A 25,901-nucleotide genomic window follows, 5' to 3' on the forward strand; every position below is an offset into this window, starting at 1 on the left:
CTCGCATTAAGTAGGGGTGTGAAAAATAAGCCTGCAGGAGGCTCTAATCCAGCAACACAAACCACCAAGGAAATTGTAAAAATTTCAAACGAAGCAGACGTTTTCTACGGACATATAGCATGTTATATTTTTTTCATATTGAACCTTACCGACAGTTTGATTGTTTCAATTGGGTGACTGTGGTGTATGAAGCTCTTCCTGTTCCTTCCTGCAGATTCAAACTCTGATTTGTGTTTTCCCTTCAGGTGTCAGCAGTGTATCAAAGCCGGCTGTGAATGGAGCAACAACGGCTGTTCCTGGGCTAATGAACGACTGTTAAATGTACATAACATCTTTCTACTGTTATACAGGCTCATCTACATTTCATTTATGTTGTACTTGTTAATTTAGCAGTAAATCCAAATCATACAGAGCCCACAGCATCTGATGTGTCAGAAAGATGCTCCATCACTGTAAAGTGTTTCTTCCTCCTCCTGCAGGACAGTGTGTGTCAAATGCTGCAGGTCTGAGCTGAACTTTCCTGTGAGTCTCTTCCTCTGACTCTCTCCTCCTCCACACTCTGACTGTATTGCTGCTGATTGTGTTTTGATGTGTTTTCCCTCGTCAGAAGCCTGAGATCTCCTCCATCAGCCCCAGCATTGTGTCTTTCTATGGAAGAAACCACGCAGTGTTGTCAGGTGGTAACCTCAGCGGTGTGACCGGAGTGAGGATGCAGGCAGACCTGGACTGTACGCCACAGGAGTGAGTCGCTTCACACACATCTGGGAAGTCCAAGAGGAGAAACAGCAGCCATGAAACACACTGACCCATCACATTTTAACAGGAGTGACATGATCCAACCTTTTCTCTCAGCTCTCAGGAGAACATGGTGCAGTTTTCCAAGAGTGATGGAGCATTGAGGAGCATTTCTCTGCTCAGTTTTCATTTGTTTCTGGATCTTGTTGAGTCTTGTTGTGTGTTCTCTGCTCAGGTCTCCTGTCTGGAACAACAGCGGCTCCAGTTTGACCTTCCACATTCCCAGAGCAAACCGTAAAGGGACAGTGAAAGCCTGCGTTCTCCTCCCAGACGGCAGTTGCCACGGTGACGCAAGCATCACCTACCAGCCGTCACCTTCCTGTCGAGACATTTCACCGAGGAACTCCTGGATCAGGTGTGCTTGGATTTACGGATACTGTGATGCTCAAAACAAAACACAATAATCAGTCGACTGCCTGAAAATGAAGAGTTACCAGGATTTTCTTTAATATCTGTTTTTAATGTATCATGCTGAGCTATAAGTTTCATGTCAACGACTTTCCTTGAACCTGCAGTGGGGGGAGGAAGATCACACTCACTGGATCTCACCTGAGTTTGTGGAGGGGGTCATTCACAGCCGAGCCCCTCAGGAAGTCCAACCTCCAACTGACAGGAACCATCAGGTGGGTCTGGAGAGCGAAGACCAGGGTTTGGGTTTCTGTTGTGAATGATGGAGGAAATGTTTCCTCAATCTGAAGACCCACAACATCTTGGAACATCTTAATCATTATGATCATAGAAACAATGAGTCAAATAACAATCGTATCATCAATATGAGACGTCTCTTCTCTTTTGATTTCATGCAGAATCTCACCTTCAAGTCACCTGCAGCTACAAATCCCTCCACAGTTTCCAGCAGTTCTCTTCTGTTGAAAGTCGCCAATGAAAACCTTGATCTGCTCCACAAACCTGATCTACCATCCAGACCCAGAGTTCATCAGCTTCACATCCACACAGAGGGGTGACCACGTCCCAGATCACCATACAGGTTGAATTTCTTCTGTTTTGGTTGAAATCACACCAACGTGTTCCACATGGGATCAACATGAATTTCTGCTGTCATTTCAGAGAAAAGCAGACAAACTGGAGATAACACCAGCGGAGTTGTCAGTATGGGGGGAGCAGGAGGAGAAACGATACCCCTGCATCATGGAGACAAAGACCCTGGTGAAGAGTTCAACTTTTACTCTTGTGAGATTCAGAGCCCACCCAGCGCACAGTTCCAGACGTTAATGGTAATTAAATGCAAGAAAGCTCATTATTGTATGAAATGCACATGTACACAGAAATATTCCTGCATTTGTTTGGACACATTTACTTGATGATTTTATCAACATTCACTCAAAAATCCAGCCTTCATATCTCTGGCTCAAGGCTCTGATGAGATGTTTTCTGTTTTAGATTAAATACGGTGACAAGACAGTGTTACTTGCTCCTCCAATGTTAATGCCTCCAGTCATTGTCATCCTGCGCTTCATGCTGATCCCCTGTGTTATTGCTGGTAAGTGGACAAAAACAACATTTTCCACTTTTAAACCACTAACTTTGTTTTACAGTTTTTAAATACTGAAACAGTTTTCTTACAAACTTTTCACTTTCACTGAATTTTATTGGAAGGTTCTAATCAATGTTTTCTGCTTAATTTCATGACTAATATTGTGTTTTTCCTTGATTTGAACTGGAATGTGTTTTTTGTTTTGTTTTTTTTTAGCGCTGGTGTTTATCTGTCTATGGGATAAGAAAGTCGCCACAAAGAGGAACAAACACTGATCACTGGTGCTGTTTTATAAGAAAAAAGTTCAAGATCGTCTCAAAGAAAGGTTTGGATTTGTTGTTTATATTACTAGTAATTTCAGTTGCTTGTATGTCCGCACTGTAAATGGGCTGGTTAAAGCTTCTAAACACCACAGGCAGCGGCTCCATTTCTGTTCTTTTTTAAAGTTTAATTTGCCATTAAAACATTTCTTTTGGTTTGTTGTGAAGCAGATACTGTGACCAGCAAGACAGAATCAACAGATTTCAGACTGACTGTGTATCACTGGGATCAGGTTCTCATGTTCATGTATCTCATGTTTACTGTATAAAGAGGAAGCTTGTGGGAAACAGTTTAATCATGTGAAGCACTTTTTGTATTTTTATTCAGTTACGATCATTTATAGCTCATATTTACAACACATTTCTTGTAACTTTTTGTTTAACTTTGTACTATTACTCAGAGTGGCCTGAATTTGTTCAAAATGAAATAAGGCCTTTTTTTGTCATTCAATTGTTTTGTTGTATTAACCAGTTTTGCAGACTGTGTACATGTTATGTCTGGTCACCATGTAATAAAATTTGCTTGTTATACTTCTTGTCTTCTCATTGCTGGATTTAAGCTAACTATGGAAAACTTTGTTTTCATAATATAGTTAGAAAAACAAAAAATAATTAAAATTATTTCAAAGTCAAGAAATCAAAATGTTTCAAATGTAGTCAGAGTTCACAGATGTGAGACGTGTCAGCTTCTCTAAATGTAGAATCTCTGGTTAACCTGTCATGTTTTTACACTGTGGCAGGAAACTGGAGGACCTGAAGAAAACCCAGCAATGCAATGAGAGCACAGCGCTCATATTGTAGTTTAACTTAGAGGTTTGAGAAGTTACTCTTTATATTCATGATCTAAATCCCAAAATGAGAAAAACATTTATTAAAATTGTAATTATTTATCTACTCAAATCAGGTAATTCAATGTTATTTGTCAATGTTTGTCGCAGAGAGATGGGGAGGATATTGTCTACTTACTTGTAGTAACATGCCATAAATCAGCATCAATAACTTCCTGTCGGTATTATCACATGTTTCGGACAGATTATTATTTTACAGGTTTAGTTTTTGTAGCTGTATGTGTTGTAGGATAAATCAACACACAATGCTGAATCCGTATTTGGTCCAAACTGAAATTGACAAGTGATAATTTTCTGTTCTACTTCGTGTGCTGCTTCGCCCACCTGTTGGTCCTCTCCCTGGCGAAAGCCAGACACTGAAACAGATCGAAAAAGCTGACGCTCCAATCCCACACGTGCGCTGGCACACTGCCCCGCCCCAGGACAGTGTGCCAGCTTCTGATGTTTGTATCATCAGATCGTTGTGTTATTGGCTTTTAAAGATAGGATTTGTGTGCAAATTCTCCCTGAACTCTGATAGGCTGATTTGATCTTGTTCTGAGGGCTATCTCATTTGAATCAGTGATTAAAGATTGCATTAGGGACCTAAATCTGCACGCATTGGTCAATATCAAGGGTTTGCAAACCGAAGAGTCTTCATACATATTGCAGAAGAAAATATTTTGCCTTTAAGTCTTGCAGATGGGGTAAATTTGTATATTTTTATTTATTGCAGCATTCAGACCTTTAAGGTTCCTGATTTCCACACTGAAAAAAATCTCAGCAAATTTCATTGTGGTTAAAGACGTGTTTTACTGAGGAGCGCTCAGCATCAGGATGGTCAGATTTTGCACACAGATTATTACCGGACAGACTTAATTTTGAAATTAAATTCACATTGTGCAGTCAATAGTTCTACACTGTGTAATCGTGACATTTCCTGAATAAACACAGATAAATGTCAGTTGAGTTTCAGCCTCGCAGGACTTGCTCCCTCCCATTTTCAGCACTTCTCCTTTTCACTCAGGCGCTTTTATGCACGGCTTTCAGGACGTGTGTGTCGGAGAGCAGAGAGCCATGCAGGTCTGAAGTGTGTGAGGGTCTCTCAGCTGAAGCTGCCTCCCTCCCTGGAAGATGGTCCTGCTGCTCGGTCTGCTTTTAATCCTCTGTGGAGCCCCGAGTCTGTGTCTGGAGGAAGACACATCCTTTCTCTTGGATGGAGACATCCGTCACTTGGCCGTGGACAGTAACACGGTTTACATCGCCACTGAAGAGAAACTGTACCAGCTGACCCACGACCTGACCCCGGTCCACAGTCTGACCCTGAGAGGAGTCCTGAATCCGGACACGGAGGACTTCTACAGAGTTCCTGCTGCCGCTGACTGGAACGCAACTTTCAGGGTCAATATTTTATTACTGTTTGAGAAGAATCAGTCTGTGATCAGCTGGCGGTGTGATCGATGGAGCGTGTGGATACTGTGAGATTCTGGACCTGAACAACATCTCCAACATTCTGCACAAGGAAAACTTCCAGGTGGGACCAGCCAAACGCAGCAGCGCGTCCGTCGCTTTTCTGGTGACCCTGAAGAAAAACCAGCCTCGCAGTGACTCTTATATTCTGACTGCGATACAACAGGACGGGTCTGGAGAGGAGAAATGTCCCTCTGATTCAGGAACTGTAAACCTTCACAACACTGAGGACACTTCCACCGGGGGGATATTTTCTACAAATGAGGCATCTGGCGTACCCACCATCAAAAGTAAAGGGAACTTGGAGTTCGTGGATGGATTCCAGATCAACTCGACCATATATCTGCTCGCCAATGAGCCACCAGGTGCTAAAAACAACCACATCCATCTGTTTTGGCTCAAAGACAAATTACATGAAGAGAAGACTCTGAAGTCTCTGATGGGAGCTGTCATCTTCTCTGGTAGTGATGGCAGCAGACTGCTGGCCTCCTCGGTCGTCCCGGGTGGTCCGCAGAGGCTGTGGAGCGGCGTGTTCAGTGTGGATGGAAGACAAACCAACAGCCAGCTGCTGCTGTTTGACTTCAGTCCAGGGGGCTATTGCACAAAACCAGGATAAGGGATTAAGCCGGCAAACTGTTGTTATCCTGTGGTGATCTTGTGGTTATCCTGGACGAAGTTATCCTCAAGTCGATTGCACAAAAGCTGGCCAAGTTTATCCCAGACCAGTCACCACAGTGATTTATTCTCTGCAGCTGCTCCACAGCAGGCTAACTACCCAGGATAAGATTAAACTGCTGTCAACAATGTGAGAAACGGGCGTGGTTTACAGCATTTCCTGGATTTTCTGCACATTACATCATTTAATCCTCCTGGCAGCCAAATCTTATTACTGTAGTCATTGCATTTGCAGGGTCTGGTTGACTTTAGCATTATTTTGTTGCACAGATTATATGAAGACCAACATAACTTTCAACACAGACATTTCAGAATCCTTTCTTTATTAATACAAGTCCTACAATAAAAGGCTCACAATTATTGTAAAGACAATGGAAAAAAAACCTAAATGAAACTGGTTCTAAACCACACTGATGTAAAAAATAAAGAATAAGAAATAAAATAAAACAACCCTGAGGCTACACAATGAGTAAAATGAGAAACAAAGGAAAAATAAATGTATCACACCACTGAAATGGACTTCAATATAAAAGACAGCATATCCTTTTGTCTTAACCGTGTTCTGAAAATAGGAAAATCCTATTTCAGGACTCCACCTTTAGGAGTGAAAGGGTCCCACATCATTCTGACTCCACTTTTTTAACGGCTAAAATCATACAGAAATTCATTCTCAGAAGACAACTAATTTATCACTTCATTTGATAATTGCTCTTTGGGTTACACTTAAGTAACTTACCAGACTGCAGAATATTTTTATGTCTGGTTTTCACCTGCTGCAGCTTCTTTTCTGGCCGACAGGTTTGTTCTTCATGACAGATGAGGGATGAAACAGAACACAGCATGAGAACAACTGATTCAATAGAGAACACGGACACAGAATTGAAATTTTCTTGAATAAATATCCTAAATATTGGCAAAATGCTGTTCCCCCCGTGTATTTCCTGTATTTTATTATTATCACTTTTGTATGATCATAATCATGGATCATATGCAGAATTAGGTCATTTTTAGTGGGTGATTTGCGCGTCATTTTTTCACTTTAATAAAGCTGCCGGCCTGCATGCAGTACTTGTCCTCACCATTAAAGCGTGGGGGCGCTATGCCTTAAACGCCACAGCAGACGTACAGGCTGTAATATATGGAGTGATATTAATGGACGTGTTTTGTGTAAAGTCCTCGCTCTGGGGCACCCCCCTTTTTAAGTGAGCCCCCCCAACAGCCGCGGTACAGTCCGCACACTGCTGCTCATCCCGTGTGAAGTAAGATGCTCGTCCTTGTTCCATTTTCAATCTGTGATTCTGTGATCGATCTCGTGGTCTTCTGAAGAACGCCGTGAACGCCACTTATCCTGATGCTCCTCACCTGGCTGGAGTAAGCCGCGTCTTTTCATCCTGGCTCGGCAAATGTGCAACCGATTGATCCGAGAAAACACCGACTAGGCTTACTCAAGCCGCGCATTTCCATTTATCCTGGATGTATTTATCCAACTTTTGTGCAATAGCCCCCTGATCTCTCAGAAGATAGCGCGAGTCACTTACTTTTAATGGGTTTACATATTCAAACAAATTCAACTCAATTTAATATTTTGTAATGTTATAATAACAGCATGACAGTCAATGCTGATCAGAACAGACTATCAAATTTGATGATTTTTTTTCAAAAGATCAGTCATGTGTTTTTATATTCAGGTTTATGTGATCATCAGACCCATGATCAGTGTGTTTCTGTACAAATTTGTCAGGGTTCGGACTCAGAGACTCAGGCGCGGACAGAGACTAGATCAGCAGAGTCCAAAGAAAGATTTATTTCCAGACTGGGAACCCAACACAAAACCAGATCAGTCCAGAACAGCAAGAAAAGTTGTCAAAACTTCCTGGTAACAAACGGGTCTCGAACAAACGAACTGAGGACTCAGGCAGGAATATTCTCTGACTCTAATAGAACTCAAACAGACAAGTTGCGAGCTGAACTAACCAAGGACAAACCGAACCAACCAGCACAAATTAACAAAGACAGAAGTAACCAAGAATGTAAATAACTACACTGCAGCCAAACCACTACAACCTGGCGAGGGACAGGGCTTTCGGAGAGAAAGGCAAGGGAGGTGGGATCCAGGTTGTGCAGTTGGAGGCGAGACTGGATGGGTATGCTGGTGCAGCAGTCCAATGAGGGAGGATCCAAGAGACTTTTCTGTTCCAGAGTTGATGAGACGAGGAGGTGAGCAGGCGTGGTCCTGGAACCGGAGCAGCGGGTGGTCAGAGCCAGATTTATAGAGAGATGAATTGTTTGCTGTGACCGCACCCCACTGCAGGTGAAAGCACTCAGGTGATCAGCTGCTCCTCTGCACCAGTCCACAAATCACACACCAGAAGCACACGCCCACCAACAGAGAGAAAAGGGGAGGAAGGAAAGGAGGAGGGAGAAGAGAAACGGCCAGCCACTGGCTAGAGCCAGAGGTAGACGGTGTGACAGAATTTTCTCTGGAAAGTTTCAGTCAAGTAGGTTTTTATTAAAACCATATCAGTATTAAACACCTTAAATAACTGAAATATATAAATCCATTACATTGTAATTTTCAATGCATTGTTCATACTGAGCAGGATCTAAGTTTACTGGTCTGGTCCAGATGTTGTGGAATTTTGCGACACAGAACCAAAGATGAGGAGTGAAGGTGTCGACACTGCACCAGGACGTCTGTCCTGGATTTAGTTTCCATTCGTATTATGTTATAACAAAATATGTTGAAATAACTTTGAATTTGATGAACTGCTGCATTGAACACATTCAATGCTTAACAAACCTCAAATATTTCAAGTCTTGGAAAATTCAATCCATAAGAAAAATTAATGATGTTCAACAGGTTGTCAACAATATAAAAGTTGCACGTCACATTTTAGGCCCCTGCCTTCAGAATCAGTCATAACAGACACAAAGTCAAAAAGCAAACCTGGAACCTCAAAACAGGCCCACTTCAACTGAAGTACAGTATATCTGACTGAACAGAATGTTGAAACTGATGATTTTAATTTGTCACTGTGGCTGCAGTGTGGGTTGTTCCTGTGTGGAAGTGAGGTTCTGTGTGGAGATGTGTTGTGGGTTTATATAAAACATTCTTTCAAAGTCTATGAGTCTTTCATAAGGGTGGTGTGCCACACACTCTAGACTGCAGCAGTCACACACACTTTATCCTGCAGCTCCAATCAGCCTGACTGACTTCAGGTGTGACTGATCTCAAAAGCAGTGATCACAAAGAAAAAAGAAAAACAAATCTGAAAACATGTTACACCAAAAGGGAAAATATCTGCACCCGAATATGTTTTTAAATGAAACCGTAAACAGTCACCAAACAGCAGTGAAACTCTCACCCTGGCTGTGAGGCTTAAAGAAAGCAACACGGTGCTCAAACCACGGCTTATAAGAAAGAATTGAACAAAGTTGTGTCCACTCTGCAGCCAAAGCTAACTATGCTAGTAGCTAACAGTGACTGAAAACATCAGCATTCAGGAGGTCGTGGTGAACGCAAAGCAGAGACTTTAGCTTCATGTTTGGCTTTAAAAATACATATATAAAAAACAGACAGCACAAAGTGTCATAACAGGGCTTCACTGATGATAAAAAGATGATGGAGGAGAGCAGTGTGTGCAGTCCAGGTGCTTCATGCTAGCAGAAAATCATCCTCCTCACTTCTTCCTCTCTGATGCATCATATTTTACACCTATTTTTTCATTACTGAGTGTTGAACCTGCTTTTTCTCAGAAAACTAATGCAGAACACAGTCAATTCAACCTCAGTCAAAAACAAACAAAAAAAAGGTCACCTACTCCAATTATGGCAACTTGCTTTAAACAAATTTCTTTAAAAGCACGCAAATTTACCAGTACATCAGGTTTTAACAAAAATACCCTATTTTTACAGAAAGATCTTCAAAGATCGCTTAGAACTCTGCGTCAGAATACAGTTCTCCTCAGGCAGAGCTCCATGACCTCTGTTCTGGCAGTGAGGCAGAACAGCTGGATGGTTTTCTTCATCGGGACTGGAGACGGGCAGCTCATCAAGGTGAGTCCATCAAACTGAACATCTTGTCAGCATCAAACAGCTTCTGAGACCTCAGAGCCAAAAAACCTCAAACTATTGAATCTGTAATTTCATTTCATCCACTAGAAAAAAGAGGAAAGAAAAGCTGCATGAAAAAGAGAAAAAAAATGTAAAAATTACTAAAATATTCTTCCTTCTTGAGGCCGTAATTCTCTGTAACTCTTTCCTGTGAATATTGTTCATGGTGTTTTGGTTAATTTCATCCTGTCTGTTCGTATTAGTCACCATTAATCTTTGTAAATGTTAGTCTTTAAAATTACTTATCATTATTTAATTTTTTATTCTGTCTTGTTTTTGATTCAACTTAATTATTCTGTGTGGATCAACAGTTAAAGTTTTTTTCCTCTGTCATTCATAAAGTATTTCTGTTCTCTCAAAAAATGTCAAAATTGTCTGAAAGATGCTGATCAGAAGGATGAGACCATTAAAATCAGGCACACTTGAGCTCATAGGACCAGATGGTACAATCCCTTAGATTAATCGACACTTGGTACTGACAGTGTTGTCACTAACGCGCTACTAATTAACGCGTTACTTTAATCTGATTACTTTCTTTCAGTAACGAGCAATCTAACGCGTTCATCTTTCCAAACCAGTAATCTGATTAAGTTACTTTCCTAAGTGACTGTGCGTTACTTCCTCATAACATATGTATAAGTGAATTTGTAAGAGAAAATGTTTCTCAGTGATGTCGCATGTCACGTTTTCCCAGGGGAGAACAGAACGCCGAGTCACGTATTCACGACTATGATTTAATTAATTTATGTAACCGGTTCAGCCCGACGGACCGACAGCTGTGCGCGACTTCACCAGGTGTAAAAAGTGACTAAAGTGCTGCGTGGATTTTTTTCTTTCAACTGTGTCTCAAACAAGAAGTCTTAATCTCACTAACTGAGACTCCAGCTGCACTTTGACGACCGAGTGTTTGTTTTATAACACGCCCCCCTCACCCACACCTCTGGACACAAAACGCTACAGAACGCAAGATCCGTCTGCTCCACCGCAACATATTGGACATCAAATTAAACTAGAAAATCTACACTTGAAGATGATACCAGGCAGAATATTCTCTGAGCTGACCAGCTCCCGTCAGCGGCAAAACAAACCCAAAACCGATCTTCACATTTCACAGCCGGCACCTCAGATCGCATGTTTCTCACACACTTCTTCAACAAATCTCAAAGCTGTTCACACCAAACACAACATGTTTTATTTCCTTACCGGTTTGTGGTCATTTTCCATCTATTCGAGCTCCTCTGGCCAAAACTAACGTCAATCCTCTGGAGTAGTGAAAGAGCGTCATGCGCCAGAATTAGATCAATCAATCAATCAATCAATTTATTTTTGTATAGCCCAGTATCACAACAACAGTTGCCTCAGAGGGCTTCAAGATGTTACATTGGTCGGTAAAAGTAATAGTGAATAAGCATAATGGTAAGATGTCAATATTTACAGTAACGAGACAGAACGAAGCAACCACCGCCTTCGACCCTCACATCCGGCAAGAAAAAACTCCAAAAACCCAGTGGGAAAAGAAGAAATCTTGGGGAGAACCACAGTATGGAGGGATCCCTCTCCCAGGGACGGACAGCTTTGGCAACAGCTAGCATGAGACAATAAGAAGTAAAGCCTAGGACAATGTTGAGGACAGTCGGTTGGACGGTCCAGCACAAGAACCACGGATCCCAGCAGTAGAACCGAAGCCAGTCCATGGGCAGGACCAACAGGAGTGTCCTCCCGGTCCGGAAGGAGCTTGTTCATAGGCCCTCGTAATAGTGGAGTCAGCAACTGAAACTGGAGAAGACTCCCCCTCGAAGGGGGGGACAACAGGTGAAAAGCAATGAACGGACTAAAGGGAATAACATTCAGACATTAGAGGATAGGGCTCAGTGCACCGTACTTCCCACAGCATTCTAGCTCCGAGGGCAGCTTTGTGGATACTTAACTGTTTAAACTAGTATTTAGTTAGTATAGTTTAGTTTAGTTTAATTTAGTTTGGTTTAGTTTAATTTTGTTTAGTGTAATTTGGTTTGGTTTAGTTTAGTTTAGTTTAGTTTGGTTTGGTTTAGTTTAGTTTAGTTTAGTTTAGTTTAGTTTAGTTTAGTTTAGTTTAGTTTAGTTTAGTTTAGTTTAATTTAGAATCCCTAGCTGACCTGATCATAGGCTGCATCGAAGAGAAACGTCTTGAGCCTAACCTTAAATGTGGAGACTGTGTCTGCCTCTTTGACACCACTTGGAAGCTGGTTCCATAAAAATGGTGCCTGATAGCTAAAGGCTCTTCCACCTAATGTCCATTTAGAGACTCTAGGAGTCACCAGTAACCCTGCATTTTGAGAGCGGAGCGCGCTGATTGGTTGATAAGGCGTTAAAGCATCTTGGAGATAGGTCGGAGCCATCCCATTTAGGATTTTGTAAGTGAGGAGAAGGATTTTAAATCTAACTCTAAACTCGACTGGAAGCCAGTGAAGAGATTTTAGAACGGGAGTAATGTGTTCACGTCTTCTAGTTCCAGTTAATAATCTGGCGGCCGCATTTTGAACCAACTGAAAGTTTTTTAATACACTTTTTGGGCAGGCTGCGAGAAGGGAGTTGCAGTAGTCCAATCTCGCAGAAACAAATGCATGGATGAGTTTTTCTGCATCGCTTCCAGGTAGAATGTTTCTTATTTTAGCTATGTTGCGCAAGTGGAAATATGCTGTTTACAAGCCAGGTTGATGTGTGCTTTAAATGAGATATCCTGATCAAATAAGACCCCGAGGTTCCTCACAGTAGAGGAGGAGGATACACTGACGTTATCTAAGGTGATAACCTGTTTGGATAGACACTCTCTCAGTTTATGGGGGCCTAGTATAATGACCTCTGTTTTGCCAGGATTCAGACGGAGATAGTTCGTAGTCATCCAGGTTTTAATTTCTCTGATACAGTCACTGAGTCTATCTATTTGATTAGTTTGATCAGGTTTCATAGATAAATACAGTTGTGTGTCATCTGCATAGCAATGAAAATTGATATCGTGACTTCTAATTATGTTCCCTAAAGGAAGCATATATAACAGAAATAAAATTGGCCCGAGCACGGACCCTTGAGGAACCCCATAACTGACCTGGGAGCACGGTGAGGACTGTTGGTTAACGTGAACAAATTGGTACCTATTAGATAAATAGGATTTGAACCAGCAGAGGGCTTTTCCTCTGATGCCGACCTCACATTCTAACCTCTGCAGGAGAATATTGTGGTCGATTGTATCAAAAGCTGCACTGAGGTCTAGGAGAACCAGGATTGAGACTAGACCTGCGTCAGCCGCCAATAGCAAGTCATTAGTGACTTTAACTAACGCAGTCTCAGTGCTGTGATAAGCTCTATATCCTGACTGAAATTTCTCAAATAAACTATTGTCCTGTAGGTGGCAGTAAAGCTGTTTAACCACAACTTTTTCCAGGACTTTTGAAATAAAAGGCAGATTTGATATCGGTCTGTAGTTAGCTAGAATATCAGGATCGAGATTAGGTTTTTTCAGCAGTGGTTTGATTACTGCGAATTTAAATGACTGTGGCACATAGCCATTTTCTAGAGAGGTATTTATTATAGTTATGATCGTATTTAAGATAACTGGAAGGATATCTTTGAAAAGCTTAGTTGGAATTGGATCTCGGAGACAGGTTGAGATTTTAGAAGACATTACAATTGAAGTAATCTCAGCCCCATTTACTAATGAGAAACTATCTAGTATTTCAGGTATTTCAGGTGGAGGCAGTGGCTGGATTCCCTGAGCTTGATCTGAGGAAAGCGCTTCACTGATTTTACCTCTAATGGTTATGATTTTATCATTAAAGAATTTAAGAAAGTCATGGCAGTTTAAAGATTCTGGGATTACTGGTTCCACTACAGTATGACTGGTTGTCAGTCTGGCTACAGTGTTGAATAGAAACCGAGGGTTATTTTTGTTTATTTCTATTAAACGAGAGTAATATAATGTCTTGGCTTTAAAAAGAATTTGTTTATAGCTTAGCAAGCTACATTTCCAGGCCTTCAGAGATTGTTCTGATTAAGGTTTACGCCACAGTCTTTCTAATTGCCGAGTTTTTTGTTTGAGAACACGGGTTTCAGAATTAAACCATGGAGCAACGCGCCTGGGTCGATTGGTTTTCAGCTGCAACGGGGCCACTACGTCAAGGGCAGATTTTAGTGAGTGCATAGCACTGTCAACAAACTGATCACTATTATCACCACTGGTCAATAAGCTCATTTCTGTGAGTTCACAAGATAATGCAGCAAATGCAGGCTGGATCAATTCTTTGTACCGAGCCACAGATTTTTCAGATAATGTCCGTATCAGCTGAATTTTAAAAACTAAATATGTCGAAATAACTTTGAATTTGATGACCTGCTGCATTGAACACATTCAATGCTGAACAAACCTCAAACAATCCAAGTCTTGTAAAATGAAATCCATCAGAAAAAATTAATGATGTTCAACAGGTTGTCAACAATATAAAAGTTGCACGTCACATTTTAGGTCCCTGCCTTCAGAATCAGTCATAACAGACACAAAGTCATAAAACCCGCTTCAACTGAACTATATCTGACTGAAGAGAACTTTGAGAATTGTGACTTTAAATTGTCAGCATGAATGTGTGGCTGCAGTGTGGGTTGTTCCTGTGTGGAAGTGAGGTTCTGTGTGGAGATGTGTTGTGGGTTTATATGAAACCTCTTTCATAGTCAATGATTCCTTTATAAGTGTGGTGTGTCACACACTCCAGACTGCAGCAGTCACACACACTTTATCCTGCAGCTCCAATCAGCCTGACTGACTTCAGGTGTGACTGATCTCAAAACCAGTTATCACAAAGAAATAAGAAAAACAAATCTGAAAACATGTTACACCAAAAGGGAAAATATCTACACCCAAATCTGTTTTTAAATTAAACCGTAAACAGTCACCAAACAGGAGTGAAACTCTCACCCTGGCTGTGAGGCTTAAAGAAAGCAACACGGTGCTCAAACTACGGTTTATGAGAAAGAATTGAACAAAGTTGTGTCCACTCTGCAGCCAAAGCTAACTATGCTAGTAGCTAACAGTGACTGAAAACATCAGCATTCAGGAGGTCGTGGTGAACGCAAAGCCGAGACTTTAGATTCATGTTTGGCTTTAAATATATATATAATAAACCTGTCAACACAAAGTGTCATAACAGGGCATCACTGATGATAAAAAGATGATGGAGGAGATCAGTGTGTGCAGTCCAGGTGCTTCATGCTAGCAGCTCAAAGCTCAGCAGAAAATCATCCTCCTCACTTCTTCCTCTGATCCATCATATTTTACACCCATTTCTTCATTGCTGAGTGTTGAACCTGCTTTTTCTCAGAAAACTAATGAACACACAGTCAATTCAAGCTCAGTCAAAAACAAAACAAAAAGGTCACCTACTGTAAAAAGTTATGGCAACTTACTTTAAACAATTTTCTTTAAAATCATGCGAATTTACATCAGGTTTTACCAAAAATACCCTATTTTTACAGAACGATTTTCAAAGGTGGCTTAGAAGTCGGCTTCAGCCGACAGTTCTCCTCAGACAGAGCAACATGACCTCTGTTCTGGCAGTGAGGCAGAACAGCTGGATGGTTTTCTTCATCGGGACTGGAGACGGGCAGCTCATCAAGGTGAGTCCATCAAACTGTACAGCTTGTCAGCATCAAACAGCTTGTGAGACCTCAGAGCCAAAAAACCTCAAAATATTGAATCAGTAATTCAATTTCATCTACAAGAGAAAAGAGGAAAGAAAAGATGCATGAAAAAGAGATAAAATAGTAAAAATAACGAAAATATTCTTTTTTCTTGAGGCCGTAAATCTCTGTAACTCCATCCATCCATCCATCTTCAACCGCTTATCCGGGGCCGGGTCGCGGGGGCAGCAGTCTCAGCAGAGATGCCCAGACTTCCCTGTCCCCAGACACTTCTTCCAGCTCCTCCGGGAGGATCGCAAGGCGTTCCCAGGCCAGCCGAGAGACATAGTCTCTCCAGCGTGTCCTGGGTCTTCCCCGGGGTTTCCTCCCGGTGGGACATGCCCGGAAAACCTCCCCAGGGAGGCGTCCAGGAGGATTCCTGAACAGATGCCCGAGCCACCTCAGTTGGCGCCTCTCGATGTGGAGGAGAAGCGGCTCTACTCCGAGCTCCTCCCTGGTGACTGAGCTCCTCACCCTATCTCTAAGGGAGCGCCCAGCCACCCTACGGAGGAAGCTCATTTCGGCTGCTTGTATCCGGGATCTTGTCCTTTCGGTCATGACCCAAAGCTCATGACCATAGGGGAGGGTGGGAACGTAGATTGACCGGTAAATCGAGAGCTTCGCCTTTCGGGTCAGCTCCCTCTTCACCACAACGGACCGATACAACGACCGCATCACTGCAGATGCTGCACTGATCCGCCTGTCAACCTCACGCTCCATCCGTCCCTCACTCGTGAACAAGACCCCAAGATACTTAAACTCCTCCACCTGGGCTAGGGTCTCTCCACCTTCCTGGAGAGGGCAAGCCACCTTGTTCCGGTTGAGGACCATAGCCTCGGATTTGGAGGTGCTGATCCTCATTCCTGTCGCTTCACACTCGGCTGCGAACCGCCCCAGTGCATGCTGTAGGTCCTGGTTCGATGAAGCCAACAGGACAACATCATCTGCAAAAAGCAGAGATGAAATCCTGTGGTCCCCGAACCGGACCCCCTCCAGCCCCTGGCTGCGCCTAGAAATTCTGTCCATAAAAATGATGAACAGAACCGGTGACAAAGGGCAGCCCTGCCGGAGTCCAGCATGCACCGGGAACAGGTCCGACTTACTGCCGGCAATGCGGACCACACTCCTACTCCGGTCATACAGAGAACGGACGGCCCTTAACAGGGGGCCCCGGACTCCGTATTCCCGGAGCACCCCCCACAAGATACCACGAGGGACGCGGTCGAACGCCTTCTCCAAATCCACAAAACACATGTGGACTGGTTGGGCAAACTCCCATGACCCCTCGAGCACCCTATGGAGGGTGTAGAGCTGGTCCACTGTTCCACGACCAGGACGAAAACCGCATTGTTCCTCCTGAATCCGAGGTTCGACTATCGGTCGGATCCTCCTCTCCAGTACCCTGGAATAGACTTTCCCGGGGAGGCTGAGGAGTGTGATCCCCCTATAGTTGGAGCACACCCTCCGGTCCCCCTTTTTAAACAGGGGGACCACCACCCCGGTCTGCCAGTCCAGAGGCACCGTCCCCGACTGCCACGCGATGTTGCAGAGACGTGTCAACCAAGACAGTCCCTGCACATCCAGAGACTTGAGGTACTCAGGGCGAATCTCGTCCACCCCCGGTGCCTTGCCACCGAGGAGCTTACCGACCACCTCGGTGACTTCGGCTCGGGTGATGGACGAGTCCACCTCTGAGACCTCAGCCTCTGCTTCCTCCACGGAAGACGTGGCGACGGGATTGAGGAGGTCCTCGAAGTATTCCTTCCACCGTCCTATGATATCCCCAGTTGAGGTCAGCAACTCCCCACCTCCACTGTAAACAGTGTTGGCAGAGACCTGCTTTCCCCTCCTGAGGCGCCGGACAGTTTGCCAGAATTTCTTCAAGGCCGACCGATAGTCTTCCTCCATGGCCTCTCCGAACTCCTCCCAGACCCGAGTTTTTGCCTCCACAACCACTCGGGCTGCAGTTCGCTTGGCCTGCCGGTATCTGTCAGCTGCTTCTGGAGTCCCATGAGCCAACATGGCTCGGTAGGACTCCTTCTTCAGCTTGGCGGCAGCCCTTACTTCCGGTGTCCACCACCGGGTTCGGGGGTTGCTGCCACGACAGGCACCGGAGACCTTACGACCGCAGCTCCGGGCAGCTGCTTCGACAATGGAGGTGGAGAACATGGTCCACTCGGACTCAATGTCTCCAACCTCCCTCGGGACATGAGAGAAGCTCTCCCGGAGGTGGGAGTTGAAAACCATGCTGACAGAGGGTTCCACCAGACGTTCCCAACAGACCCTCACAATACGTTTGGGTCTGCCAAGTCTGTCCGGTTTTCTCCTCCGCCAGCGAATCCAACTCACCACCAGGTGGTGATCGGTCGACAGCTCTGCTCCTCTCTTCGCCCGAGTGTCCAAAACACGCGGCCGAAGGTCAGATGACACGACAACAAAGTCGATCATCGACCTCCGACCTAGGGTGTCCTGGTGCCAAGTGCACTTATGGACACCCCTGTGCTCGAACATGGTGTTTGTTATGGACAAACTGGCTAGCACAGAAGTCCAATAACAGAACACCACTCGGGTTCAGATCAGAGAGGCCATGCGATCCAATCACCCCCTTCCAGGTCTCACTGTCGCTGCCCACGTGGGCGTTGAAGTCCCCCAGCAGAACAATGGAGTCCCCAGATGGAGCACTGTCCAGCACCCCTCCCAAGTACTCCAAGAAGGCCGGGTACTCTGTACTGCTGTTCGGCCCATAAGCCGAAACAACAGTGAGGCACCTATCCCCGACCCGAAGGCGCAGGGATGCGACCCTCTCGTTCACTGGGGTGAACTCCAACACATGGCGGCGGAGCTGCGGGGCTATAAGCAAACCCACACCAGCCCGCCGCCTCTCACCGTGGGCAACGCCAGAGAAGTGGAGAGTCCAGCCCTTCTCGAGAGGTTGGGTTCCAGAGCCCAGGCTATGTGTGGAGGTGAGCCCGACTATATCTAGCCGGTATCTCTCAACCTCCCTTACAAGCTCGGGCTCCTTCCCCCCCAATGAGGTGACATTCCATGTCCCTAGAGCTCGTCTCTGTGTCTGAGGATCGGGTCGCCGGGCACCCTGCCGTCGGCTGCCACCCAATCCACATTGCACCCGGCCCCTACGATTCCCTCGGCGGGTGGTGGGTCCACCAGAGGGTCGGCCCACGTCGCCCCTTTGGGCTGAGCCCGGCCGGGCCCCGTGGGCAAAGGCCCGGCCACCAGGCGCTCGCTTGCGAGCCCCAACCCCGGGCCTGGCTCCAGGGTGGGGCCCCGGCTGCGCCATACCGGGCGACGTCACGGACCTCGATTGTAATGTATTCATAAGGGCTGTCTCTGTAACTCTTTCCTGTGAATGTTTTTCATGGTGTTTTGGTAAATTTCATCCTTTCTGTTTGTATTAGTCACCATTAATCTTTGTAAATATTAGTATTTAAAATGACTTATTATTATTAAATTTTTATTCTGTCTTGTTTTCGATTCAACTTATTTATTCTGTGTGGATCAACAGTTAAAGTATTTTTCCTCTGAAGTATTTCTGTTCTCTGAAAAAATGTCAAAATTGTCTGAAAGATGCTGATCAGAAGGATGAGACCATTAAAATCAGGCACATAAAAAAGCTGAAAATGTATTGAAGTGTTTTCCATCCTAAATTTAAATTGAAACTTCATGAAGGCAGCATAAGATACAGTTATTGTGTAGAATACTTACATTATATGTGGAACTTGAGAAGCTGTGCTCTCCTCATATTAAAGGATAAACATCTTTTTTATGTTACTCCAGATAAATTTGATTTGGTGGAAAAATTAGAAAAAACAGCTGTTTCAGTCATAAAGATTGTGAAACCCCTGATGCTGGTAAAACTCAGCAGGATAAGATCATAACACACGAATATTAAATGCAAAACCATCGAAACATCCCTCGCTCTGACTTATCACGAACCACATCCTGTGAACGATGAACGATAAACAGATTTTGAAAGACTTCTTAGATAAACAGGATCCAGTTTGAAGTTGAAGTTTCTTCCTCAGAACATTTATTGACTCACACTCTTGTCCTCAGCTTGCTGTGGACAGGAAGTATCACACCACCTGTCCCAGAGTGCTCTACATGTCCAACCAGGACCGCCGAGTGTTTCCCAGAATGCACCTGGATCCAGTGGATCATAAACATGTGTATGTGCCATTTCAAAATGAGGTAGATATTGATGGAATTGTCTCACACAGCTAATAATAATTTTCCTTTGCATTTGGTGTATTTTGAAGTCTTCTTCAATGTTCTTGTTTGTAGGTGAAGCGTGTGGCTGTAGCAAAGTGCAGCACACACACAAATGTCCAGGAGTGGTGGACTGCTCAGGATCCATACTGTGTGTGGTGTGTCTCCAAAGGAAGGTGAGAGAAGAAACTTCTGGAACAGTTCAAGCAGTCATGAACTTGGTGAGAACATGTGTTTCTTTCCAAAGCTGCACCTTTGAAGATGACTGTGAGGACTCCCACTGGCTGTCCATTCCTGATGTCTTCCAGCAGAAACTGATTTCCCACAAAGTTGTTGAAGACGGGACTGGACAGGTTCAGACCAGATCACACTCTGAGGACTGAAACCAGCTGGAGCTCCTTGATTCACCACTCATCTTCTGTTCTTTCTCTCTCAGCTCACTCTGAACATCCAGACTCATGTGAGTGTGAGCAAAGAGGCCCGGTTCGCCTGTCAGTTCTCCACAACTTCTGGGGAGCTTTGTAGCCGGGATGGCCTTCCTCCACAGTTCCCACAATGCACCTGCATCCTTTCTGAGCAGACCGTTCCTCCTGAAGGTGATTTGATAGAAATGATGAAGGAAATGCAAAACAGATCCAATATTCACCTCCAGTTGACTGATCTCTTGTCTCATTACATTCTGTTACACATTAAAACATATTGTCAGTTTTCAAAATGATGAAATGCAGATCATGTTTCTGTTCGACAGGCCTGCTGGTCACTGTAAAGATGGCGCTTGTTTCAACAAGTCTGACCGAACAACTACAGTTAATGAACTGTTCTGATATGAGTGGACCACCAACCCGAGTCTTGTAAGTCATTCACTCACACAGCAGTGGAGACAGCTGCAGGGGAACATGTTTCCACACCAGTAGGAGAGTTTTGAAGATTAAAAAGAGAGTTAAAGAAGATATTCAGTCAGTTGCATCACTGACAATGGATTTAACCTGCAAAGTTGCTTCCATTAATTTAACTTCAATTTACAGATGCATGGTATTGAAAGAAAAATTTGATTAAGTTCGTGTCATCTTTTCTGTAGAAGTACTCTGTTGTTGCTGCAGTAATTACCTTTTCGGTCTTTCACAACACGACTGAAACTCCACTCCAACTCTGTATTTACTGAATTCTGAACTGACCTGTTGACAATTAACTGAATGAGACCTGAAGAGCAGTTTGCTTGTATCTGCTTTTCTTGTCTTTTCGTGGGTTTCCAAGCACTCGCATTAAGTAGGGGTGTGAAAAATAAAGCCTGCAGGAGGCTCCAATCCAGCACACCAAACCACCAAGGAAACTGTAAAAATTTCAAACGAAGCAGACGTTCTTCAACGGACATATGGCATGTTATATTTTTTTATATTGAACCTTACTGACAGTTTGTTTGTTTTAATTTTGGTGACTGTGGTGTATGAAGCTCTTCCTGTTCCTTCCTGCAGATTTAAACTCTGATTTGTGTTTTCCCTTCAGGTGTCAGCAGTGTATCAAAGCCGGCTGTGAATGGAGCAACAACAGCTGTTCCTGGGCTAATGAACGACGTTTAGATGTAATAACATCTTTCTTACTGTTATACAGGCTCATCTGCACTACTTGTTAATTTAGCAGTAAATCCAAATCGTACATGAACCCACAGCATTTGCTCTGTCAGGAAGATGCTCCATCACTGTAAAGTGTTTCTTCCTCCTCCTGCAGGACAGTGTGTGTCAAACGCTGCAGTCTGAGCTGAACTTTCCTGTGAGTCTCTTCCTCTGACTCTCTCCTCCTCCACACTCTGACTGTATTGCTGCTGATTGTGTTTTGATGTGTTTTCCTCGTCAGAAGCCTGAGATCTCCTCCATCAGCCCCAGAATTGTGTCTTTCTATGGAAGAAACCACGCAGTGTTGTCAGGTGGTAACCTCAGCGGTGTGACCGGAGTGAGGATGCAGGCAGACCTGGACTGTACGCCACAGGAGTGAGTCGCTTCACACACATCTGGGAAGTCCAAGAGGAGAAACAGCAGCCATGAAACACACTGACCCATCACATTTTAACAGGAGTGACATGATCCAACCTTTTCTCTCAGCTCTCAGGAGAACATGGTGCAGTTTTCCAAGAGTGATGGAGCATTGAGGAGCATTTCTCTGCTCAGTTTTCATTTGTTTCTGGATCTTGTTGAGTCTTGTTGTGTGTTCTCTGCTCAGGTCTCCTGTCTGGAACAACAGCGGCTCCAGTTTGACCTTCCACATTCCCAGAGCAAACCGTAAAGGGACAGTGAAAGCCTGCGTTCTCCTCCCAGACGGCAGTTGCCACGGTGACGCGAGCATCACCTACCAGTCGTCACCTTCCTGTCGAGACATTTCACCGAGGAACTCCTGGATCAGGTGTGCTTGGATTTACTGATACTGTGATGCTCAAAACAAAACAAAATAATCAGTCGACTGTCTGAAAATGAAAAGTTACGGGGAGGTTTTTTTTTAAATCTGTTTTTAATGTGTCATGCTGAGCTCGAAGTTTCATGTCGAGGACTTTCCCTGAACCTGCAGTGGGGGGAGGAAGATCACACTCACTGGATCTCACCTGGAGTTTGTGGAGGGGGTCATTCACAGCCGAGCCCCTCAGGAAGTCCAACCTCCGACTGACAGGAACCATCAGGTGGGTCTGGAGAGCGAAGACCAGGGTTTGGGTTTCTGTTGTGAAGGATGGAGGAAATGTTTCTTCAATCTGAAGACCCACAACATCTTGGAACATCTTCATAATTACAATCATAGAAACAATGAGTCAAATAACAATCATATCATCAATATGAGACGTCTCTTTTCTTTTGATTTCATGCAGATTCTCACCTTCAAGTCACCTGCAGCTACAAATCCCTCCAGAGTTTCCAGCAGTTCTCTTCTGTTGAAAGTCGCCAATGAAACCTTGATCTGCTCCACAAACCTGATCTACCATCCAGACCCAGAGTTCACCAGCTTCACATCCACACAGAGGGGTGACCACGTCCAGATCACCATACAGGTTGAATTTCTTCTCATTTGTTTGAAATAACACCAACGTGTTCCACATGGGATCAACATTAATTTCTGCTGTCATTTCAGAGAAAAGCAGACAAACTGGAGATAACACCAGCGGAGTTGACAGTATGGGGGGAGCAGGAGGAGAAACGATACCCCTGCATCATGGAAGACAAAGACCCAGGTGAAGAGTTCAACTTTTACTCTTGTGAGATTCAGAGCCCACCCAGCGCACAGTTCCAGACATTAATGGTAAATTTTGTTTTTCAACTACAACTCAACATTTTATTGCATCAAATGTCCATGTACACAGAAATATTCCTGCATTTGTTTGGACACATTTTCATGATGATTTTATCAATATTCCCTCAAAATTCCAGCCTTCATATCTCTGGCTCAAGGCTCTGATGAGATGTTTTCTGTTTTAGATTAAATACGGTGACAAGACAGTGTTACTTGCTCCTCCAATGTTAATGCCTCCAGTCATTGTCATCCTGCGCTTCATGCTGATCCCCTGTGTTATTGCTGGTAAGTGGACAAAAACAACATTTTCCACTTTTAAAACACTGACTTTGTTTTCCAGTTTTAAAATACTTGAACTATTTTCTCATAGACTTTTCTCTTTCACCGAATCTCATTGGATGGTTGTCTGCTTTTGATAATCAATGTTTTCTTCTTCACTTGTGACTAAAATTGTGTTTTTCCTTGGTTTGAACTGGAATGTGTTTTCTGTTTTGTTTTTTTCAGCGCTGGTGTTTATCTGTCTTTGGGATAAGAAAGTCACCACTAAGAGGAACAAACACTGATCACTGGTGCTGTTTTCTGAGAGAATAGGTCGAAAAATTTTGGATTTGTTGTTTTTATTATTAATTTCAGATGTTTGTATGTCCGCACTGTAAATGTGGCTGTAGTGGTTAAAGCTTCTAATCACCACAGGCATCGTCTCCATTTGTGTTCTTTTTTAAAGACTAATTTACCATTAAAACATTTCTTTTGGTTTGATGTGAAGCAGATACTGTGACCAGCAAAGACAGAATCCATCAGATGTCAGACTGACTGTGTGTCACTGGGATCAGGTTCTCATGTTCAAGTATCTCATGTTTGCTGTGTGAAGAGGAAGCTTGTGGGAAACAATTTAAATCACGTGAAGCACTTTTTTGTACTTTTATTCACTTATGATAGCACATATTTAATATAAGTCTATTGCAACTTTTTGTCTAACTTTGTAGTATTACTCAGATTTGCCTCCATTTTAACATATTTGTTCCAAATAAAATAGAACCTTTTTTTATTCAAATGTTTCTTGTATTAACCAGTTTTACAGACTCTGTACATGTTATGCCAGGTGACCATGGTTACCCATTGTCATAATAAAATTTGCTTGTTGTACTTGTTATCTTCTCAGTTTTCCTATTTGCTAGATTGAGACTAAATTTGGAAAAATTTGCTTTAATAATATAGGAAAAAACAAAAAAGAACTGAAATCATTACAAAGTCAAAATGTTTAAATTTAGTCAGAGTTCAACAGATGTGAGACATATCAGCTTCTCTAAATGTAGAATCTCCGGTTAACCTGTCATGTTTTTACACTGTGGCAGGAAACTGGAGGACCTGAAGAAAACCCAGCAATGCAATGAGAGCACAGCGCTCATATTATAGTTTAATTTAGAGGTTTGAGATGTTACTCATTATATTCATTATCCAAATCCCCAAATTAGCAAAACATTCATTGAAATTCTTATCATTTAATTAATCATCTACTCAAATCAGGTAATTAAATGTTAATGGTCTTCAAGAAATTATGTCATGTAGACTCAAACCTGACCGATTTTCATTCTCGGTCTGTGTCAGTGGTAATAGTTGAGGTGGTGTCCAAACAGAGTCTGTGTATTAGGTGCATGAAGTCTATCTGCTCATGGCAGTATCACAAACCCAAGTTGAAGACACTGGTGGACCCACCACCCGCCGAGGGAATCGTAGGGGCCGGGTGCAGTGTGGCTTGGACACATTGCAGCCGACAGCAGGGTTCCCGGCGACCCGATCCTCAGACACAGAGACGAGCTCTGGGGACATAGAATGTCACCTCTTTGCGGGGGAAGGAGCCCGAGCTTGTAAGGGAGGTTGAGAGGTACCGGCTAGATATAGTCGGGCTCACCTCCACACATAGCCTGGGCTCTGGAACCCAACCTCTCGAGAAGGGCTGGACTCTCCACTTCTCTGGCGTTGCCCGCGGTGAGAGGCGGTGGGCTGGTGTGGGTTTGCTTATAGGCCCACAGCTCCGCCGCCATGTGCTGGAGTTCACCCCAGTGAACGAGAGGATCGCATCCCTGCGCCTTCGGGTCGGGGACAGGTGCCTCACTGTTGTTTCGGCTTATGGGCCGAACAGCAATGCAGAGTACCCGACCTTCTTGGAGTCCCTGGGAGGGGTGCTGGACAGTGCCCCGACTGGGGACTCCATTGTTCTACTGGGGGACTTCAACGCCCACGTGGGTAGCGATAGTGAGACCTGGAAGGGGGTGATTGGATCGCATGGCCTCTCTGATCTGAACCCGAGTGGTGTTCTGTTGTTGGACTTCTGTGCTAGTCACAGTTTGTGTCACGCGCTGTGCCCCTGCGTCCTCGTGGAGGCGCTGGAGTCCTGTTCTGTTTGTCTGCCCTCATGTTCTCCTGCCTGGTCACCTGTCTGCTCCTCTTGTTCTCCTGTCAAGTCACCTGCCCTCATGTTCTCCTGCCTCGTTACTCCCTAATGTGCCTCACCTGCCCTGCCATGTATTTAAGTCCTGTGCTCCAGGTGTGTCTTGTCGGCTCCTTGTGGGTCTGTCTGTGTGCGTCTGTCTGTGTGCCTCCATGTCCCTGCCTGCACCTCCGCTCCGTTTGCCATTTTGTTCATGAGTTCCCAGTTTTCCTTGAGTTCTGGATTCCCTTATTTTGGACAATAAACACTTCTGTACCGCACCTGGCTGCCTGCGCCTGGGTCCTTCCACCCCGCACCCGTGACAGTTTGTCCATAAAAAACACCATGTTCGAGCACAGGCGTGTCCATAAGTGCACTTGGCACCAGGACACCCTGGGTCGGAGGTCAATGATCGACTTTTTGTCGTGTCATCTGACCTCCGGCCACGTGTTTTGGACACTCGGGTGAAGAGAGGAGCAGAGCTGTCGACCGATCACCATCTGGTGGTGAGTTGGATTCGCTGGCGGAGGAGGAAACTGGACAGACTTGGCAGACCCAAACGTATTGTGAGGGTC

The 25,901-nt window shown here is 44.2% G+C and overlaps 1 protein-coding gene and 3 long non-coding RNA genes across 4 annotated transcripts in view; all 4 read left to right on the forward strand.

Annotated features, from left to right (window-relative positions):
* Positions 1-20,204, forward strand: part of LOC115404653 (plexin-C1-like) — a 34,599-nt gene extending 14,395 nt beyond the window's left edge. The window contains exons 2-8 of the mRNA XM_030114056.1: positions 4,904-5,491; positions 9,502-9,638; positions 19,476-19,610; positions 19,704-19,804; positions 19,876-19,981; positions 20,065-20,119; positions 20,176-20,204. Of these exons, the coding sequence (XP_029969916.1) occupies positions 4,904-5,491; positions 9,502-9,638; positions 19,476-19,610; positions 19,704-19,804; positions 19,876-19,981; positions 20,065-20,119; positions 20,176-20,204 (1,151 nt within the window). The remainder of the gene's footprint in view (positions 1-4,903; positions 5,492-9,501; positions 9,639-19,475; positions 19,611-19,703; positions 19,805-19,875; positions 19,982-20,064; positions 20,120-20,175) is intronic.
* Positions 505-1,126, forward strand: LOC115403960 (uncharacterized). Its single transcript, XR_003933283.1, has 3 exons — positions 505-522; positions 608-741; positions 971-1,126. It is a non-coding gene; the product is annotated as an uncharacterized LOC115403960 (long non-coding RNA).
* On the forward strand, positions 1,963-2,540 carry LOC115403966 (uncharacterized). Its single transcript, XR_003933288.1, has 3 exons — positions 1,963-2,030; positions 2,197-2,296; positions 2,507-2,540. It is a non-coding gene; the product is annotated as an uncharacterized LOC115403966 (long non-coding RNA).
* Positions 20,205-21,490: 1,286 nt separating the features above from the next.
* On the forward strand, positions 21,491-22,293 carry LOC115403962 (uncharacterized). The gene is made up of 3 exons (XR_003933284.1): positions 21,491-21,613; positions 21,843-22,022; positions 22,185-22,293. It is a non-coding gene; the product is annotated as an uncharacterized LOC115403962 (long non-coding RNA).
* The last annotated feature ends 3,608 nt before the right edge of the window (positions 22,294-25,901 follow it).

Source organism: Salarias fasciatus, chromosome 17 (genome assembly GCF_902148845.1).
Source record: "Salarias fasciatus chromosome 17, fSalaFa1.1, whole genome shotgun sequence".
NCBI classification, from domain to species: Eukaryota; Metazoa; Chordata; class Actinopteri; order Blenniiformes; family Blenniidae; genus Salarias; species Salarias fasciatus.